General features: G+C 43.2%; 1 protein-coding gene across 1 annotated transcript in view; it reads right to left on the bottom strand.

The window, feature by feature from the left end:
* evc2 (Ellis van Creveld syndrome 2) overlaps nt 1-19,092 on the bottom strand; it is an 80,612-nt gene that overhangs the window by 27,770 nt on the left and 33,750 nt on the right. Inside the window, exons 12-16 of the mRNA XM_031895335.1 lie at nt 18,853-19,028; nt 13,095-13,254; nt 8,931-9,391; nt 6,352-6,556; nt 3,885-4,001 (exon numbers count right to left, since the gene is read on the bottom strand). Of these exons, the coding sequence (XP_031751195.1) occupies nt 3,885-4,001; nt 6,352-6,556; nt 8,931-9,391; nt 13,095-13,254; nt 18,853-19,028 (1,119 nt within the window). The remainder of the gene's footprint in view (nt 1-3,884; nt 4,002-6,351; nt 6,557-8,930; nt 9,392-13,094; nt 13,255-18,852; nt 19,029-19,092) is intronic.

Raw genomic sequence — 19,092 nt, 5'->3', positions numbered from 1 at the left:
CTGTGCCAGCGCTTCAGACTCCTGCTCCAGCCTCTGTGCCAGCGCTTCAGACTCCTGCTCCAGCCTCTGTGCCAGCGCTTCAGACTCCTGCTCCAGCCTCTGTGCCAGCGCTTCAGACTCCTGCTCCAGCCTCTGTGCCAGCGCTTCAGACTCCTGCTCCAGCCTCTGTGCCAGCGCTTCAGACTCCTGCTCCAGCCTCTGTGCCAGCGCTTCAGACTCCTGCTCCAGCCTCTGTGCCAGCACCCAGACAGCGGCCTTGTCCTGCCTCAGCTCCTGTGCCTGAACTGCAACCCTCCGCTCCTGTGCCTGAACTGCAACCCTCCGCTCCTGTGCCTGAACTGCAACCCTCCGCTCCTGTGCCTGAACTGCAACCCTCCGCTCCTGTGCCTGAACTGCAACCCTCCGCTCCTGTGCCTGAACTGCAACCCTCCGCTCCTGCCTCGGTGCCAGCGGTTGTGCCTGCTCCTGCCTCGGTGCCAGCGGTTGTGCCTGCTCCTGCCTCGGTGCCAGCGGTTGTGCCTGCTCCTGCCTCGGTGCCAGCGGTCGTGCCTGCTCCTGCCTCGGTGCCAATACTTCTGCCACCAGCATCTGAGGACAAAACTGCTTCAGGACCTGCCTTCCCTGCTACTGGATCTGGTAGTTCTGGTGTCCCAGACTCTGCCAGTTCTGTTGCAGTGTTTGGTGGTCTTGTTGTTTCTCTGGGCATCTCTCTTCCACCTGTAATGGGTGTTTTGCCTGGTGACGACTCCGCTGTGGCTCCTGACCCTGGCGACGACTCCGCTGTGGCTCCTGACCCTGGCGACGACTCCGCTGTGGCTCCTGACCCTGGCGACGACTCCGCTGTGGCTCCTGACCCTGGCGACGACTCCGCTGTGGCTCCTGACCCTGGCGACGACTCCGCTGTGGCTCCTGACCCTGGCGACGACTCCGCTGTGGCTCCTGACCCTGGCGACGACTCCGCTGTGGCTCCTGACCCTGGCGACGACTCCGCTGTGGCTCCTGACCCTGGCGACGACTCCGCTGTGGCTCCTGACCCTGGCGACGACTCCGCTGTGGCTCCTGACCCTGGCGACGACTCCGCTGTGGCTCCTGACCCTGGCGACGACTTCGCTGTGGCTCCTGACCCTGGCGTCTCATCCACTCTGGCTCCTGACCCTGGCATTTCATCCACTCTGGCTCCTGACTCTGGTGACACTTCTATTCGGGCTTCCAACTCTGGCAACTTGTTGCTCTGGCTCCCGACCCTAGGCACTCCTATGTTCTGGCTCCAGTCCCTGGCGTCTCCTTTGCTGTGGTTCCTGGACTTGGTTACTCTCCTGTTCTGGCCGCTGTTTCTGATGAACCACCTATTCTGGCATTCACCTTGTTTGGGACTTTTTCTAAGAAGTTTTTTCTTTTGGTTTAATTTATGTTTTTCTGCGATTTTCCAAAGTAGTTTTGGGCCAGTATTTTCTATTTTTGCAGGTTTTCTGTTTTTGGGTTCTCTGGACTTGAAAGTTTTGGACTTTTGGACTGAAAACATTTTTGTAAAGAAGATGTTTGAAAGATGTCCACCCGATCCTGGGATCGCCCGGAGGTCGATCCTCAAGGGGGGGGTAATGTCAGGACCTGCCTGTACCAGAACTCTGGACTCTGTTAGGCAGGTTCTGCATTACCTCACTGAGCCACTGGAGACTTTGGGCATCCAGCCTGTACATTCTGTTAACCCCTCTTCTTTGCTTCTGTGTTTATGTTCTCCTTCTCCTCCCTTAATTAGCCCAGGTGGTTCCAATCGGTCAATTAACAGACCTTATAAGCCTGTCACAAGCAGCCCCTGGTTGCTTGATCATTAAGCCCTTTACGTTCCTGTGACCTTACCTGCTTGTTCCAGTTCCTGTTCCTGCCTGACTCCTGCCTGCATACCTGCCTGATTCCGTTACCTTACCCTGTTCTACGACTTCTGTTCCTTACCTCTGTTTGATCTCCCGGTTTTGACCTCAGCCTGATTATTGGACTCTCCCTGCCTTCAGCCTGCCTTTGACCACTGCCCGTTATTCCGGACCCTCCTTGTTTGCTGCCAGTCCTGACCCTCTGCCTGTTTTACGGATTGTTTCGTCTTCTGCCTGCCTCTGACCACTGGCCTGTTGTAAGGACTTCCATATTGTTATTACTCAATTTTCATTAATAAATCATGTTTCAGCAACATAAATTGTTTCCTGGCTATCCACAAGTGAAGTACCCCCTGTACCCATATTACACGGCATATAAGCTCCTACCTGCCAGCCACCCACCTGTGGCTGCGCCTGACAACATGTTGCTCCCCATCCTCTCTGGATATTGCTCCCAGTGTCCTAAAAGCAGGTGCTTTTCCTTATTTTTGAATTACTGGCTTGGAGGCAAGTTTTGGTTGCATAAAAACCAAGTATAATGCCAACCAGAGCCTTCTGTTGGCTGCCAGTCCCCAAAGGGGCTATTAAGTAGCCAATTATAGCTCTTATCGGCACCCTCAGTTACCTTTATCATGCTTATGTTGCTCCCCGACACTTTTTCCATTTAAATGTGGCTCACGGGTATAAAAGGTTGGGGATCCCTGCTCTTCAGTAACTACAATTCTGCCTTCCTCCCCAAATCAATAATCCCATTTTTGCTGTCAAGCTTGTGCCTTGCTATCTGAAACGTGCACTTCTGTTTCAGAGCATAACTAGGTGAGCACTTCAACTTTGCAATTGCCCAGATTCCTATTGTCCTGACTGCAAGGAAATTTGATTTTTGAAAGGGCTCATCTGCTCACAATTGCTTCAAATGTCCCTGTTCCTTTTGGTGAGTATAGAGATGACTGGTGTCCCTTTTAACACTTTCCATCAAAAATTCTGTAAGCTGGGAAATTTGCTTTTTTGTAACACACACAGGGCTATATTATATATATATATATATATATATATATATATATATATATATAAAATAATCATCTGTGGCCAGCACACCCTTCAATGTTTTATCAAAAATTTATTGAAAATATATTGTTAAAACCGACGTTTCGGTCCTCATTAGGACCTTTCTCAAGGATAACCTTGAGAATGGTCCTAATGGGGACTGAAACGTGGGTTTTAACAATATATTTTCAATAAATTTTTGATAAAACATTGAAGGGTGTGCTGGCCACAGATAATTATTTTCTATATATACATAATTTTGGCTAGCACCCCGCAGAATATTGAGCCTTGGAGTGCGGACACCATTTGGATTGAAATATATATATATATATACTTTCAGATATATATGGACACTGGGTTGGGGGGGGGAATCCCTACCTTCGGGACTGGTGGACTGAGTTCCAGTGCCAAGACCCTAAATACAGCCTTGAATAAACATATGAAGGGAAACCAAGGGCTGAACACAATGTTTGTGGGATTTCATCTTTTGTAAAACTGGAATGAATCTTATAAAACAGAGGGGACTGAGGGGTCGGATGCTAGTGCAAGAGCACTAAGGGATACAAAATGAGTAAGGTGTGCAAAGACCTGTGGCTTTGGGAGCCCACCCACAAATAGGGTGCATAGTGTAAGAAAAAACATTGCAGTATGTGCTGGATTTTTTGAAACATGACCCCTCATATTTTCTGCATCTCCATGCAAACCAGACCCAGAGCTCCCAACTGTATGGTTTATAGCTGCTCACAGCCCACTGCTGATACTATATTATAGTATATATTATATGATATAATAAATACTAAGCAATGAGAATGCCGCTCTGACCGGCACTGTAGGGAAGACTTTTCTGCACATAATTACCTCGGCCACTTTTCATGCACAGATTCTTATTTCCAAGTGCAGATGGAAAGCAAACATCCACATAACGGCACAAGTCTAAAGCGGCTCTACGTGGTCATGTCTCATTTTCGTTACCTGCTTAATCTTGTCATCTGTAATTTGTGCTTCATAAATCAGAATCTTATCCTCAGCCGATTTCTTTCGGAGCTCCACAGTTTTGTCCAGGGACTGTTTCTTCATCTTTGAATTTGACTGGAAAAAAAAACCAAAAGCAATTGCCAGAGATTGGGCTTCATGAGAGCAAAAAAAACAACTTTAGTTAATATAATGCATTTTAAACTCATTGGAGAAATTGCCTGGAATGCAAGACATTTTCTCGTAAAATGACTGTACGATTATGGCATCTGCTGAGCCGTTTCTTTCTGAAGTGTGCAATTCACGCATCCCTTCGTATTCAGTGTTAGTGCTGATTGGATCTATGAGTACAGCGGTAGGAGTGCAGTGACCCAGCTGAGTGGAAAATCGTGCCATTATACGAGGCACAATTATAATGAGATAAAATTGGCAAAATCTACACTGTCTCGCAGTACAGATCTTTGTTGGATTTTTGTGTTCTTCATAAAGCCATGATGATTTTTTTTTGTTACTTATAACGCCATTATCCAGAACATAACCTTGAATGTGATTCCTTAACCAAGCTTCATATAACTTGCCCATTATAAAATGTCAAGCTTACAGGCCTATAATTGCCAGGTTGAGATTGTCCCGTCTTAAATATTGGAATCATGTCACGTTTCTTTCAGTTGATTGGTTAAAACTTCTACTGAAAGGATAAGAAATAGAAGATTAAACTAAAATAAGCTCTATAAGCGGTCAAGGGTGTATTCCCTCAGTAAAATGAGGATTGTGGGAGCACTCCATGCCTAAATAAAATAAAAGTAAATTATAATGTCTAATATGGGGGCTCTATGGTGGCTTGTCAATTTCCTCATCATAAGCTTTTAACTAAAAACTCATGTTTATTTATATTTAATGTATGTTTTTGCACAGAATAAACCAATAATAAAACATGGAGTCAGGGAATGTGAACTGATCAATTCACTTTTATATTCCATCACATAATGACTATATCATTTGTCAGCCACAAAAACCTGTTTGTTAAGCTTTCTTTACTTCTACAGAGTTAAGGCCCCCATACACGGGCCGATAGAATCTGCTGATTCGGCAGCTAATCGGCCCGTGTATGGGCAGAAATGAGCAGCCTGGCCGACCGATATCTGGCCTGAAATTGGCCAGATATCGATCGGCCAGGTTAGAAAATCCAGTCAGATGCGGTACCCGAACCAACTGCCCCATGGCCGCAAATGTAATCCGATCATTTGGCCCCAGGGCCAAACGATCGGATTATTTTTTTTAAAGCCACTTGCTACCCGATATCGCCCACCCGTAGGTGGGGATATCGGGTGAAGATCCGCTCGTTTGGCGACATCGCCAAGCAAGCGGATCTTATAGTGTATGGGGACCTTAAAGGCCCCCATACACGGGCCAATAGAAGCTGCCGATATCGGCAGCTAATCGGCCCATGTATGGGCAGAAACGAGCGGCCTGGCCAACCAATATCTGGCCTGAAATTGGCCAGATATCGATCGGCCAGGTTAGAAAATCCAGTCGGATCGGGGACTGCATCGGCTCGTTGATGTGGTCCCTGAACCGACTGCCCCATGGCCGCAAATGTAATCCCCCAGGGACAAACGATCGGATTATTTTTTTTTAAAGCCACTTGCTACCCGATATCGCCCACCCGTAGGTGGGGATATCGGGTGAAGATCCGCTCGCTTGGCGACATCGCCAAGCGAGCGGATCTTAAAGTGTATGGGGACCTTAAATCCTGTAACTGCGGCTCCTTGATTAAATATACTGAGGAAACTGGCAGCTATAACCATAGTCAAAGTCACCTCTCAGGACATTCTACTTCTTTTCTCAATTTGATAATCAGCTTATTTTCTCCAAAAAGCTGAAGTCACTCCCCAGCTGTATCTAGGCTGAAACATATCTATGCTTGGTCTCTAATGCCACAATTATCATTTGTTTTACTATAGACAGGCTATAGGTTTATGTCATACTATTAAATCTGTTGAAAGGAAATATATATTGTTTATGCTTATAAAGATTAACATATTCTGTGACGGCAAAATGATTTTTGGCAGCCGCACAGTAAACTATGCCATAAAATGTTCTACTTTCTCCAAAAAGAAGGAAGGTTAAAAATGGCCTTTAGCATTTAATTTCAACCTGCAGTTTAGTAGCTGCCTGTGAAGCTGTTGAGCCATAGGCTATATACCAGTGGCCCAAGGGCAGAATTTTCCAGCTCATTCACTGCAGCGCGCCAAGTACCTTTAATACCCACAGGTTTATAAATCAGATGCTATTAATATAATTATACAAAACAGTCAGTGGAGCACAGCAAGTCTGTTACACAAATAAAATTGAGGCCTTTACCCAGCATCTTGTTCTCCAACTAAGAAAATAAGAACATTCCAGTATATATATAGTACATATGAATGAGCTGATACACAATATATAAAGCAGGGACAGAACCTACCTGGGTCTCAAACTCAGGGATGTCTTTGTCTATTTTAAGCAACTCTGTGATCCTCCATTCAGTCAGATAGGCCTGGAGTAATGCTCGTCCTTGTATCTTAGGGAGAGCCAACGTCAGATCCATCTCTGAAAAGCCACACTGAAACTCATGCCTGACCTTCTGTATATCTTCTTCTGACATAGAGAGAGGTAACAGGAGGATCTTTCTGTGCAAAACAAAATCAGGAATAAGCAGTAGGTATCGTCCAGCTAAACATATTATAGCAGCACAGAGCAATTGCTACATAGAAAAAATGAGAAAAATTAACCCTTAATAAAGATTGCCATAGAGTAGAGTTAAAAATGCTGCCCAGTTGGACTTGTCTCACCAGCCTTTGGCCTGTGTATTAGATCTGTGTTTACGGATAGCTGGCTAATATTCTGGCACATTGATGCGGCCGTCACTAAACAGGCCTCCAATTATTGGACCATTCATTCATCGGGAGTTGGCCATGCCAAACAAAAACATTTCTGTATGTATGGCTAGGTATTTATTTCTCCTTATGAATGCAGTCTATGAGAAGGGCTTTTACATGACAGGATAACTGATGATTTCTGCAGCTGTAAGTAAATAGGCCACCCTGTGTGCCAATAAGCATTAATACACTGAGGTTCATTACTTTGGAATCCAGTCTGGTGCTGTTGAATACCTATTTACAAGCAATACTTTCCTGCATAATACACTGTATCACCATCTATCTTTCACACCACAACACACATAAGTAATACATGTCATTGTGCATGTAAATACTAATTACATGGGACAGTGTGCTCATAATTAGCACATAATTGCTGTGCCTCGTTATACCCTGTACAAGATTCAGTCTCACCATCAAAGTTCCAGGTGTTCATTAACAGCTCAGCTGTCAGCAGTCGTCGGTGCATGTCTGTCAGTGCCGGAGAGTTATCCTCCATTCAGCCGCATTGGCTTCATGCACTCTGACAACAGTTGACATCAGAATACTATTTATGACTTGCACGTGATCCCTTTAGAAAGTCTGAGAGCACCATATCCCCACTGTATTCTCTAGATCACAAAACTGCCACAACTTCCACCAGTAATGTTCTAACTCAGGGCTACCAAACTGGAGGCCCATGGGCTGAATGTAGCTGTACTGGGATGTTTTAAAGTCCTAACGTCATTTATAAGTTATATATCCCCAACATGTGTTATAATGGAGAACGTAATTTAACACAACGTATGGGTATTTATGCCTCATTGAGGAAATTGAAATATAAACCAATGGTTGCTCCATGCACACTGACTACTTACCATTCATATAAATAATATCTGGCTGTGGCCATAATTGCTCACATAATACATAGAAAAGCTTTCCCTGTACAAGTGGGATGGTTTTGCCCACTGCAACAGGGGCTGGTGGCTAATTTGGCACCTTCTACCCTGGTATTTGGGGCAAGTCCAGCACAGAGACAATTCATGCAGTGTGGTAATATAACAAAATAGTGTAGGTTCAACAAATTACAAGCTCATCCTGCACCCCTTCATTTTAGTAGATTGTGAACACACTAGTCCTACTGGCAACTGAAAGTAAAAGAGCTGGCAGCACCATGCCTCCTAGCCAATATACACACTAGGCTTCCAAATGTTCAGATGTTCCCTTGAACAGTGGTTATCAGACCCAACATTTCAGGCCCAACATTTTGTTTTTCTTATAACAGGATAAGAGATATGAAAACACTGCTATATTAGCCAGAATTCCTTGGCCCATATGTAATAAGTTGAAACGTTTGCTCAGGTGTAGTAATCCATAGCAAAAGATGTTTGCTTTTTACATAGGTGACCAGTAAATGCTTTCTGTTGATTGGTTGCTATAGGTGATTACATTAGTAGCAAATTTTACACCTTTCATTATTATTTGCCCGCAGGGCTATATAAGCATTTATGCCAAGTCTCACCTTAATGACCTTCTAGGAGGGCTTTCAGAAATATCCAGGAGAACAAACAGGCATTCACTGCATATCTCACTCGCTTTCTCTCTCTCACAATTACACACATGCTAGCTACCCCCATTTGGTGCCATTGCCCTAGAACCTGGGCACCAACCTGGGCACCAAGTGCTATTAACCAAAAATTCAAAATTCCTCCCCCTGTCCATGTTTCTCCTCAGTCGACCACATATTGATAGATAATAAGGGGCTACATTATATTAAAATTACGGTGTCTTCAATAGAAACCTATGACACTCTAGCGCAGTCCTAAAGGCCCAAAAATCCCTTAAAAAAACTGATCCGTGTTCAACCCAAGGGCCTGGAGCTGGAGATCCCTGTCTTGCTATGTCCCATTCTCTGGCCATTACTGCTACAGGTGACCACTCAGCCTTAATCATGATGCCAAGGTAACTAAAATTCCCATTCCTACAAAATATGCATGGATGTTTCAGTCAATGGGCAAGGTAAGAAAGTTGTATCTAATGGTATTCCTTTAAGTTTTGTTATGTTAAAAAGCACAACAATAAACCATTTATATGAGTAAAACTAGATTATTATTAAAGCACCGCCAGGGCTGAGAGCCACACATACCTGTACAACTGCTGTTCCCACTGCCGCAGATTTTTTTGTTCCTTTAAGCCGAGCTTGAACTCCTCATCCAGCTTGCGCCTTGCCCCCTCCAGAGATGTTCTTGCATCTGCAGCCTTGTCACTTTCTTCCTTCTCCAGCTGCTGGACCAGAAGTGCCATCTCCCGTTTGTGCTCCTCCAACACTTGCAGGAGATGCTGCCTGGGCACATTAAGCTTTAGCATGTCGTGCATAATCACAGTGTCCGGAATGTGTCCCAGATCTTCCACCGCCTTCTCCGTCAGGCTCCATCTCAGGCCTCTCAATTCCTCAAGAGCATCGCTGTCCTGCTTTTCGTATAGTTCTTCCATCTGCTGACAGTGATCACTGCACAGCTTCTTCCAGCAGCCCAAATAGTGCGGAACGTCTGTAGCGCAGGCAAACGTTTCCTGTATCAAGCCCATTTCTTTCTTTTGTTCTTTCAGCTAAATTAATTGATTAAAAAAAAACACTATTATCCCATAGAATGCCAAGTTATTTCTATGTACAACGTGCAATTTCCGAGCTGGTAGTGTCTCTCTAAAGTAAAAGACTATATGGGGAACAATATGAACACTCAAATGAATATATGACAAGGTCATTTTGAGAGAAAACCACTATATATTGCTTATTGTCTCATTTACTTTTGCCAACTAATGAATGAAATAATGAAAATTTAGGTTACTGCATTTACTATCATGATTGCTAGATCCCCACCGTTCCATAGGGTGCTGTTTGACCAGAATGAAATTGAGAGTGTACTGCCAAAGAGGATTCTAAACTGACGCCCATTTGGAGTATCCTAAAGAGACACCCTTCCTTAGCATTTCATTATGTTAAAAGACTGCTCATTTGAGATCCATTCATACTGACCAGACACATTCCATAGAGACCACTTTCCATTATATTGTTTCTATAGCTCTTTATTAATTCTAAAGGGTTTACAGTATGTTACTCTATTGTAAAAATATAAAATGTAGGTTCAACCGATCTTGAGAAAGAGTCTATGGGGGGTAAAACCAACCTGTGTGTCCCACCGCATGAACAACATTCCTAAAGGAAATGCAAGCTCTCAAAACAAATTAAAAGTAAAACTGCTCAGTACGCTCTTCTAAGCAATTTTGCACTTTATGTGAATTCTTTTTTTCTAGTTTCTAATATATTAGATGTATATTGATATAATACATTTGAATTACCAGCACCCCAGTAGAGCTACCCCCTTGTCTGACCAGACAAACGTCACATGATCCTTTTCTGCCCACTACCTATATTTTCAGACCTAGTGGCTGATTTACTAAGACACGAATTCGAATCCGAATTGGAAAAATTTCGATTGGAAAACGAACATTTTGCGACTTTTTCGTATTTTTTGCGATTTTTTCGGCGCCTTAAGACTTTTCAGAAATTATTGTGACTTTTTCGTTACCAATACAATTTGCGCGAAAAAACGCGAGTTTTTCGTAGCCATTACGACTTGCGCGAAAAAACGCGAGTTTTTCGTAGCCATTCCGAAAGTTGCGCAAAATCTGGCGATTTTTCGTAGCGTTAAAACTTGCGCGAAAAGTCGCACCTTTTTCGTAGCGTTAAAACTTAAAAGGCGCGATGTTTCGCGCAAGTTTTAACTCTACGAAAAAATCGCGACTTTTCGCGCAAGTTTTAACGCTACGAAAAAATCACCAGATTTTGCGCAACTTTCGGAATAGCTACGAAAAACTTGCGTTTTTTCGCAAAAATCGTATTGCTAACAAAAAAGTCACGATAATTTCCAAAAAAATCGCAAAATACTGATCATTACGAAAAAAACGCAATCGGACGCATTCGGCCCGTTCCTGGGTTAGTAAATGTGCCCCCTAGTGTCTGCTGCCACAAGGCATTTCACTGTGTGCAACCTAGAAAGATCCTGTAGTACATGGAGTATAAATTAGCAATGGATCCACTTGTAACGGGTTGGAATTGCTTATACCAATACAACCTCTAGCAGAGCTGCCATTTTGCTACAATTCTTTGAAACTTTGGACCCCCAAAAAGCTCTGTATACCTCTGGGTCTCCACCAACATGTGGTTATGCTGCTTACTCTTATGCCCCTGATTGTACAGACTAGGGTGAGTAAGGCAATGGACAAAACCTGCCTGCCGCAAAGGAACTGATGGGAAACTACAAGCAAGAACTCTGCTTCAAACAAGCATAGGACAAAAAGAATTGGTACAATGGTGGCACAGTGGGTATCACTGCTTCCTAGCAGCTCTGGGGCCCTGAGTTCCAGCCTTTGCACTGTTTGTATGTTCTACTGGGCCTGTGTGGCTTTCCTTCGGATGTTCCAGTTCCCTTCCATGCTCCAACATACAGGCAAGTTCTGATAAAACGGACCCCAGTTAGTGTGCTGAGGGCTTTGGATTGTAAGCTTCACGACTGATGTAAATAATAAACTCTGCAAAGTGCTTGATAAACATCAGTGCTATATCGACAGAGAATAAGTAAAACCAATTCAAATGAACCATTTTCATGTATTTGTTGTCCCTGCTCCTTTAAAACACATTAACATACTCTAAATGCCAGTCTCTTTAATATTACAAATACCTTCATTATTTTACTTTCTTGTTCTTTAAAAAAATATTAACTTTCCTTCAGCTGCTGGGAAATGATGTGAATGATTAAGTGAATTCCTTGTTAAGTATTAACATTGCCCAAACTGACCTGACACAAAGTGCTTTGCTGCAGAACACCCAGTCCCGGCTAACTAACCCCCTGCAAATCACAGAATAACACAAGAAAAATACAGTTACGGGATACGTTATCCAGAAACCCATTATCCAGAGTTATGGAAAGGACATTTCCCCTAGACTGCTTTATAAGCAAATAATTCTAATTTCCAAAAATGATTCCCTTTTTCTCAGTAATAATCTTTATTGGAGGCAAAACAATCCTACTGGGTTTATTGAAAGGGATTCTGTCATCATTTTTACGATATACTTTTTATTTCTAAATTACCCTGTTTACATAACAAATAATTCACTCTACCATTTAAAATCTTATTCTTTAACCAACAAATGTATTTGTAGCTGTAATATTGGTGTGTAGGCGCCATCTCAGTGCATTGTGCCTGAGTCTGAGCTTTCAGCCAGCGCTACACATTAGAACTGCTTTCAGCTAACCTATTGTTTCTCCTACTCCCATGTAACTGGAGGAGTCCCAAGCCGGACTTGGATTTCTTACTATTGAGTGCTATTCTGATACCTACTGGGAGCTGCTATCTTGCTCCCTTCCCATTGTTCTGCTGATCGGCTGCTGGGGGGGGGGATATCACTACAACTTGCAGCGCAGCAGTAAAGTGAGACTGAAGTTTATCAGAACACAGGTCACATGGCTGTGGCACCCTGGGAAATGAAGAATATGGCTAGCCCCATGTGAATTTTTCAAATTAACTATAAAAAAAAATCTGTTTGCAGTTTTAGAAATACAGATTACAATGCAGGATTCTGCTGGAGGAGAAGCTCTATTAACTGATGGGTTTTTGGGAAAAAAACATGTTTTCCCATGACAGTATTCCTTTAAGATTGAAATGATTTTTCAGTATTATGGCGATTCCAAATTACGGAGTTACCCCTTATCTGGAAAAGCCCAGGTCCTAAGCATTCTAAATAATAGGTCCCATACCTGTACAAATTTCCCTTCTTATTCCTACTTGAATGAAGCCACAAATTACCCCAACTACACTCCAAGTTACCCTATTTGCTACCCACAGAAGGAAACTGCAGTCCGAGGAGAATAAAAAGTTTAAAGGGAAACTTCCTTTAAAGGGACACTTTCTTATAAACCCCTGACGTGTCATGCACAGGACCTGGTTGAACTGCAATGCCCTGCTTACTTGATTTAAATTGAAAACTCAATAAAATCATTATTTCTATAGTCACTTGCCATTTATATGGTAGTTTTCTGGTAATAAATGACTATTTAGATTGAAAAGGTGCTGCGTTATTGGCAGTAAGTATATAAATAACGCAAAAAGGGAGTTGGTGGTATGGAAGAAATTTCTCTCGTGTTAGTTGGCAACTAATCACCAAAACACATGGCCTCAGCATGAAGAAGCTGTACAGAACTAATATAGATTATACGGCGGATGGGGAGCTGTGGGTAAGTCACGTGGTTACCTTCTGTACTAGTAGCTTTTTTCTCTTGGAGCCGAGTTTCTGGTGCAGTTTTCGCTTTTCCAGTTTTAACACATTATCCATCTTCTGCTTCACCCTGGAAACTTCAGCTTGCGCTCGGCACATCAGCAGCTCCGCCTGGTTCTCGTTCATGTGCCCGGCTCTGGAAAACATCAATAATTCACATGGACACATAACACGGAATAAGCAATTTGCATGCAAAAGAAGGTCATGGTATAAACTCCCGCTATAATGCACTTTGTTCCACAGGATATGATGCCTTCTAACCAATGCCCTTGTCAAAGAGAAATACAATGAAAGGGAACATGTCATCTTAATAGGTTCAAAGCAAAACTTGCCCAATGAACGTTGGCACATTTTGGGAGAAATCAATATTAAAGTGAATTCATAAGATGTCTTTATGGACAGACAATATATGAAAGCCTAGCCCAAAACATACAGTAAGCAGAGTAAAGTCATATAAGTCATATTATAAGATGCACTAACCGATGGCGAATTTAAGGGGCCTATTTATTATTTCTTATTTACACAGCATAATAAATAGGCCCCTAACTGTACAGAACGGAAAACAAAGATTTAAACCTTCACACTCATAAAACACAATTACTGCCGAGTACTTCTACCGAATTCTTGTCAAATTAAACAGTAACGTATGAAAGACTCAGCTGCTTAACCAGCAACACGGGCAGGCTTATTTATGAAAAGTCATACGTGTGTGTGATGTTTCCAATTTCTTTCTAATTTGAATAACCTTACACGTTTTACAAAAACACAAATGTTACCGTTTTTATTAAAAAAATCACAATAAAAAAAAAGCATGGTCAAATAAAACCGTGGACATAACCTGCATACCTCAAATTCTTAATTTCTCATCATTTTTAATGGATCGACAAAGTCAAAAAAACTAGAAAAATCTTTTAATTTAAAAAAAATAGTTTACATTTTGCCTAGGACAGCTCCTGGTTTCTACATGACCTCACGAGCTTTCAGACACCAAAGTTTTACATTCAAGTTTTTTGTTAAAAATTTTTGTTGAAAATACAAGTTTTGTATTAAGCAGCGGTAAAAAAAAAAAATTCCAAACATTGATAAATAACCCCCTGTGCTTACATCAGCAATGCTTTCACGCTGGCTAATGTACCAGTCTAGTTTCTTCAGGCCTAAAGTCGACCATACACGCACCAATAATATGTTCGGATATCAGTCGACTCATCGATTGGCCAGGTCAAAAGACTATGCTCGGGCAGCAAAATCTACATTCAGGGCTGAATTGGCAGAAGGAGATAGAATTTCTATTGTTTCTACCTCCATATCTGACCATTCAGCCCTGAACATCAGTGGAGGGCGGGAATGATCTTTCCTGCGACCAATGGTAGCATGAAAGATCGAAATTGCTACATGTATGGCCACCTTAAAATTCCCCATACACGGGCCAATATCAGTCCCTTGGACCTTATCGGCCCGTGTAGGGGCAGAACCAAGGGGCCTGGCCGACCGATATCTGGCCTGAAATTGGCCAGATATCAATTGGCCAGGTTAGAAAATCCAGTCGGATTGGGGACCACATCAGCTCCCCGAACTGACTGCCCCATTGCCGCACACATAATCCGATTGTTTGGCCCCAGGGCCAAACAATCTAATTATTTTTTTTTCTACCTAAACACTCCCCGATATTGCCCACCCGTAGGATATCGGGTGCAGATCCGGGTGCAGAGCCAAGCGAGCGGATCTCAGTGTGTATGGGGACCTTAACTCTCTGTCGAACACAATTTCTTTCCCTCTCTCTAGACCTGCCACAATGGCGGCCTCCTTACTACTTCCTGCCCAGGATATCACCATTCTCAATCAGCATTACTGACTCCCTTCTTGCCATGGCTGCAAGCAGAAACCCAAGTGGGTGACAGTGGCCCCAAACCGTGCTCCAACAAACAACTATAATGGGCTCCTCTTGCCTTCAACATAATCTGATCTGCTTTGGTTCTGCCTTTTGATTGGCAGTGCTCAGTGGCAGAGATGAAAGCGCTACATGTCATGTAGTTGTAAAGCTTTGATCAACCTTTGGGTTATCTCTGATCTAAGGATAAAAAAAAAACCTGGGTATTCTCAGTGTTCTAAATGTTTGAAGATGATTCCAGTGGTTTAACCCCAAAGCTGCTCATGGAATAAAATGAATAAGTAGAGCACTGATGATCGGCACAAAACAATGGTGACGGTTTTATTTCAGGTTTGGTTAAGGGGTTATGTAAATAGAAATAAACAAAAGTCAGTTAATTTGAATTGGGTTAAACCAAAAGGATTCTATCATCTGGAATAGGAGATACTGGTGTGTATAAAACATAAAACATTGCTGCATGTAGCTACATTTTGCTACGTATTTTTGGTTATATTATATGCATCAAAATGCTACTTATACCGTTACTTAATATCCACCCATTTTTATTCATGAAAGAAAATATAGTTCTGAGTAACTGTCTAGCACACATTAAATTATTTAGATATATTAGTTTTAAAGTCACTGTAACTTCTACTGAAGCAGTGTCCATCGTACTGTTAATATTCTCTGTTCTGACTACTGAAGCCGTGCAGCAGAAGCCAGCTGATTAACAGAGCCGTAAGGGTGCATGCAGTGCATTGTGGGAATCAGGGCCGCTGCTGGCCAAATGGGTGCCCTAAGCAGAAATTTACTTTTGTGCCCCCCCCCCCCCCCCAAATATTACGGAAGTAAAAATAAAAGAATAAAAAAAACACCTACTATAGGAGCCCCACACACAGTGCCCCCACACACAGTGCCCCCCACACACAGTGCCCCCATAGTAAGTGCCCCCAATAGACAATGCCCCCATAGTAAGTGCCCCCAATTGCCCCATAGACAGTAGCCCCCCCCCTTACACAGTAGCCCCCGCCATACACAGCCGCTCTTTCTTCTGCGGCTCTGCTCCTTTTGCGGCAGCCACAGGCACAGGCCCTTTTATAAGGTTGCGCCCCATGCGTATGACATCACACGTACCACAGGGCGCAACCTTATAAAAGGGCCTGTCACCGCCGCACAAGTTGCAGAGCAGCAGAAGAAGCCGACGGTAGGGTACAGTCAGCGCTCAGGCAGTCAGTCAGTCGCTGTGCTTGATAGTTCAATGAATGTCCCGGAAATGCGGGACATTGATTGAACTATCCGGGACAGCGGGATGCGCTATAAAAAATGGCGGGACAGTGTTGGGGGGTATGTTATAATATATAAAAACGATATTTTTGAGCAGCTGGGATGGTGCCCCCCTGGGAGTTGGTGCCCTATGCAGACTGCGTACTCTGCTTATAGGGAGCGGCGGCCCTGGTGGGAATTGTAGTTCTGGCTGGAGGAGAGCTGCAGAAGTAGCAGCGCAGAAAGGAACAATCAAATACTTCTGTCACCTGCAGGTATGCGCACAAATAACAATAAAAACACTATAAATGTATAATGAATGCATATTGAAATATTCTCTTTGATTATGGAAAACACCTGTTCTTATTTTGCAGAGTTCCCCTTTAAAGAAATCCCTCTGCCTATATTTGTATAGTAATCAAGCACAGGGAATGCACAGAAGGATTACACTGGAATTACAATCAATGAGATTAAAATGTTTATTTCCAATTTGTGAGCAACTTCATTCCCACAGCCGTGCCTTTCCGTAGGAGCGGAATAAGATGCTGACCTGCGTTATTTGCTATGGAGCTTGGATCCTTATGAAATCTGGGGGCTATGCAGGAACCCAGAGGAATGCTAGCTCATGTATATTGCAAGCTCAATGTTCTTTGGAAAGATTAAAGTTACCCAGCGGATTGTGAGGGAAAATAACATTTATAAGTAAATTCATTTTTGTGCCAACAGTCTCTTTTTCTGGAAGATAACGGGGGTTTATGTACTAAAATGAGCATGAATTCCTATAGGAACCCATAAACCAACGCTGTCCTTTATGGAAACCCTGTAGTATTACCCATTACAAAGTGTGTATTATGTATTTCACTACATGTTAGGATATCCACCAGCAAGAGAATGCACCTTTCACAGAGCCTGGAATGACTTATTGGTATATCTTGAACTTTACTTACTCACCAAAGGCACAGAGGGCAAAGTATATTTCCAAATGCAATCATTGTATTTTTTTTTTGCACAATGGAGTTTTCTTAAAGGAACAGTAACACTAAAAAATAAAAATGTTTTAAAATAATTAAAATATAATGTACTGTTGCCCTGCACTGGTAAAAGTTGTGTGTTTGCTTCAGAAAGACTACTGTAGTTAATAGAAATAGCTGTTGTGTAGCCATGGGGGCAGCCATTTAAATTGAAAAAAGGAGAAAAGGCACAGGTTACATAAGAAGATAACAGATAACTGTGTAGAATACAATGGGAATCTGCTACTTATCTGTTATCTGCTTAGTAACCTGTGCCTTTTCTCCTTTTTTCAATTTAAATGGCTGCCCCCATGGCTACACAACAGGGTATTTATATAAACTGTAGTAGTGTTTATGAAGCAAACACACAACTTTTACCAGTGCAGGGCAATAGTACATAGTATATTAATTATTTTTATACACTTTAATTTTTTGGTGTTACTGTTCCTTTAAAGGAGAACTAAAGCCTAACTAAAGTAGTCGGGCAGAAATGTTGTATGTTATGTTTCTGTACCAATTCATTTGCATTGTTTGAAAAGAATGTATTACCTCAATCACAATAGGTTGCCATTATGTCTCACTCACATAAGATCTATTAGAATAATGCAAATCTTTTCTCTAAGCCCACTGGGGGTTCTGGGAGTTGCAATTCAATACCCCAATTTCCTCCCACACTAACTACAGGCAAGTTCATTGGAACCTGATAAAATTGACCATAAATGTGACAGGGACCTTAGACCAGGGCCGGAACTAGGGGTAGGCAGAAGAGGCAGCTGCCTAGGGCACAAAGATTGAGGGGCACCAGGCAGGAACCTCTCCTGCCTACCCCTAGTGCTACTTTGTCATTGCCTCCGCCGCTTGTCATTAGCGGCGGAGGCAATGACCGATCTAATCGAACCGCCCCCCCTGCACCTCCTCCTGTGCTTTGGCGCGCATGCGCCGTTTGGGGGGGCCGGGAGGTGGGCGGAGTTGGCCGACCGGGTTGCCTAGGGCGCCCGGGCGGCTTGGTCCGCCCCTGCCTTAGACTATAAGCTCCACTAGGGCAGGGACTGATGTATAATCCCTGTACAGTACTGCAGACAGTGTCGGACTGGGGTGCCAAGGGCCCACCAGAAAACCTTACACCTTAGGCCATGGTATAGGCATACAAGGCAAATGGTTGGGTGGGCAGAAGGGCCCACTGACACCTGGGCCTACCGGGAGTTTTCCTGGTATCCCGGTGGGCCAGTCCGACACTGACTGCAGAATATCTCCGCACTATATAAATGATTATACTAATAACAGATGTAAGGCTACAGGTTGAGAATATTAATTTACATTATTTGTCCATTCTACACAAGGGCACCCAAACCTCCTGCATTACCAGGGCCCCCCTCCTCCCAAATACTGGCTGAATGCACCCAATCAGTTCTATGACCCGCTATGTTCTCTCCTTGTGCCTATTACTGTAACCAAACTGCGTCTGCTCTTTTACGGGGTTCATTTATTTCCTATAAGGCCATATCTTGCTTTATTATCAGCATTTCTATTTCCAGCCATCTCCAAAAAACCCTGAGCCCCTGGCAAGCCTGTACCAGCTCATCCCCAGTTTTACCTCTCGGTTTTGTTAATGAGGCTGGCTATTTGCGCTGCTGCTGTATTTAATAGGCATCGCGATCGGCTGTCGCACAGCTGCATAATATAAATGATGTTTTTCCGTGCAGCAAGCGTTCTGTTCATGCGGCACTTCTTATCAGCTTGTATGAAATCCAGGAGATCTTCGGCTTCTTCCTGAAATTGGAATAAAACAAGAGCGGCACTGTGAAAATAATCACAAGGCAAATTTAAATGTCAA

Source organism: Xenopus tropicalis, chromosome 1, assembly GCF_000004195.4.
Source record: "Xenopus tropicalis strain Nigerian chromosome 1, UCB_Xtro_10.0, whole genome shotgun sequence".
Lineage (NCBI taxonomy): Eukaryota > Metazoa > Chordata > Amphibia > Anura > Pipidae > Xenopus > Xenopus tropicalis.
This window is presented reverse-complemented; position numbering and strand designations above follow the sequence as displayed.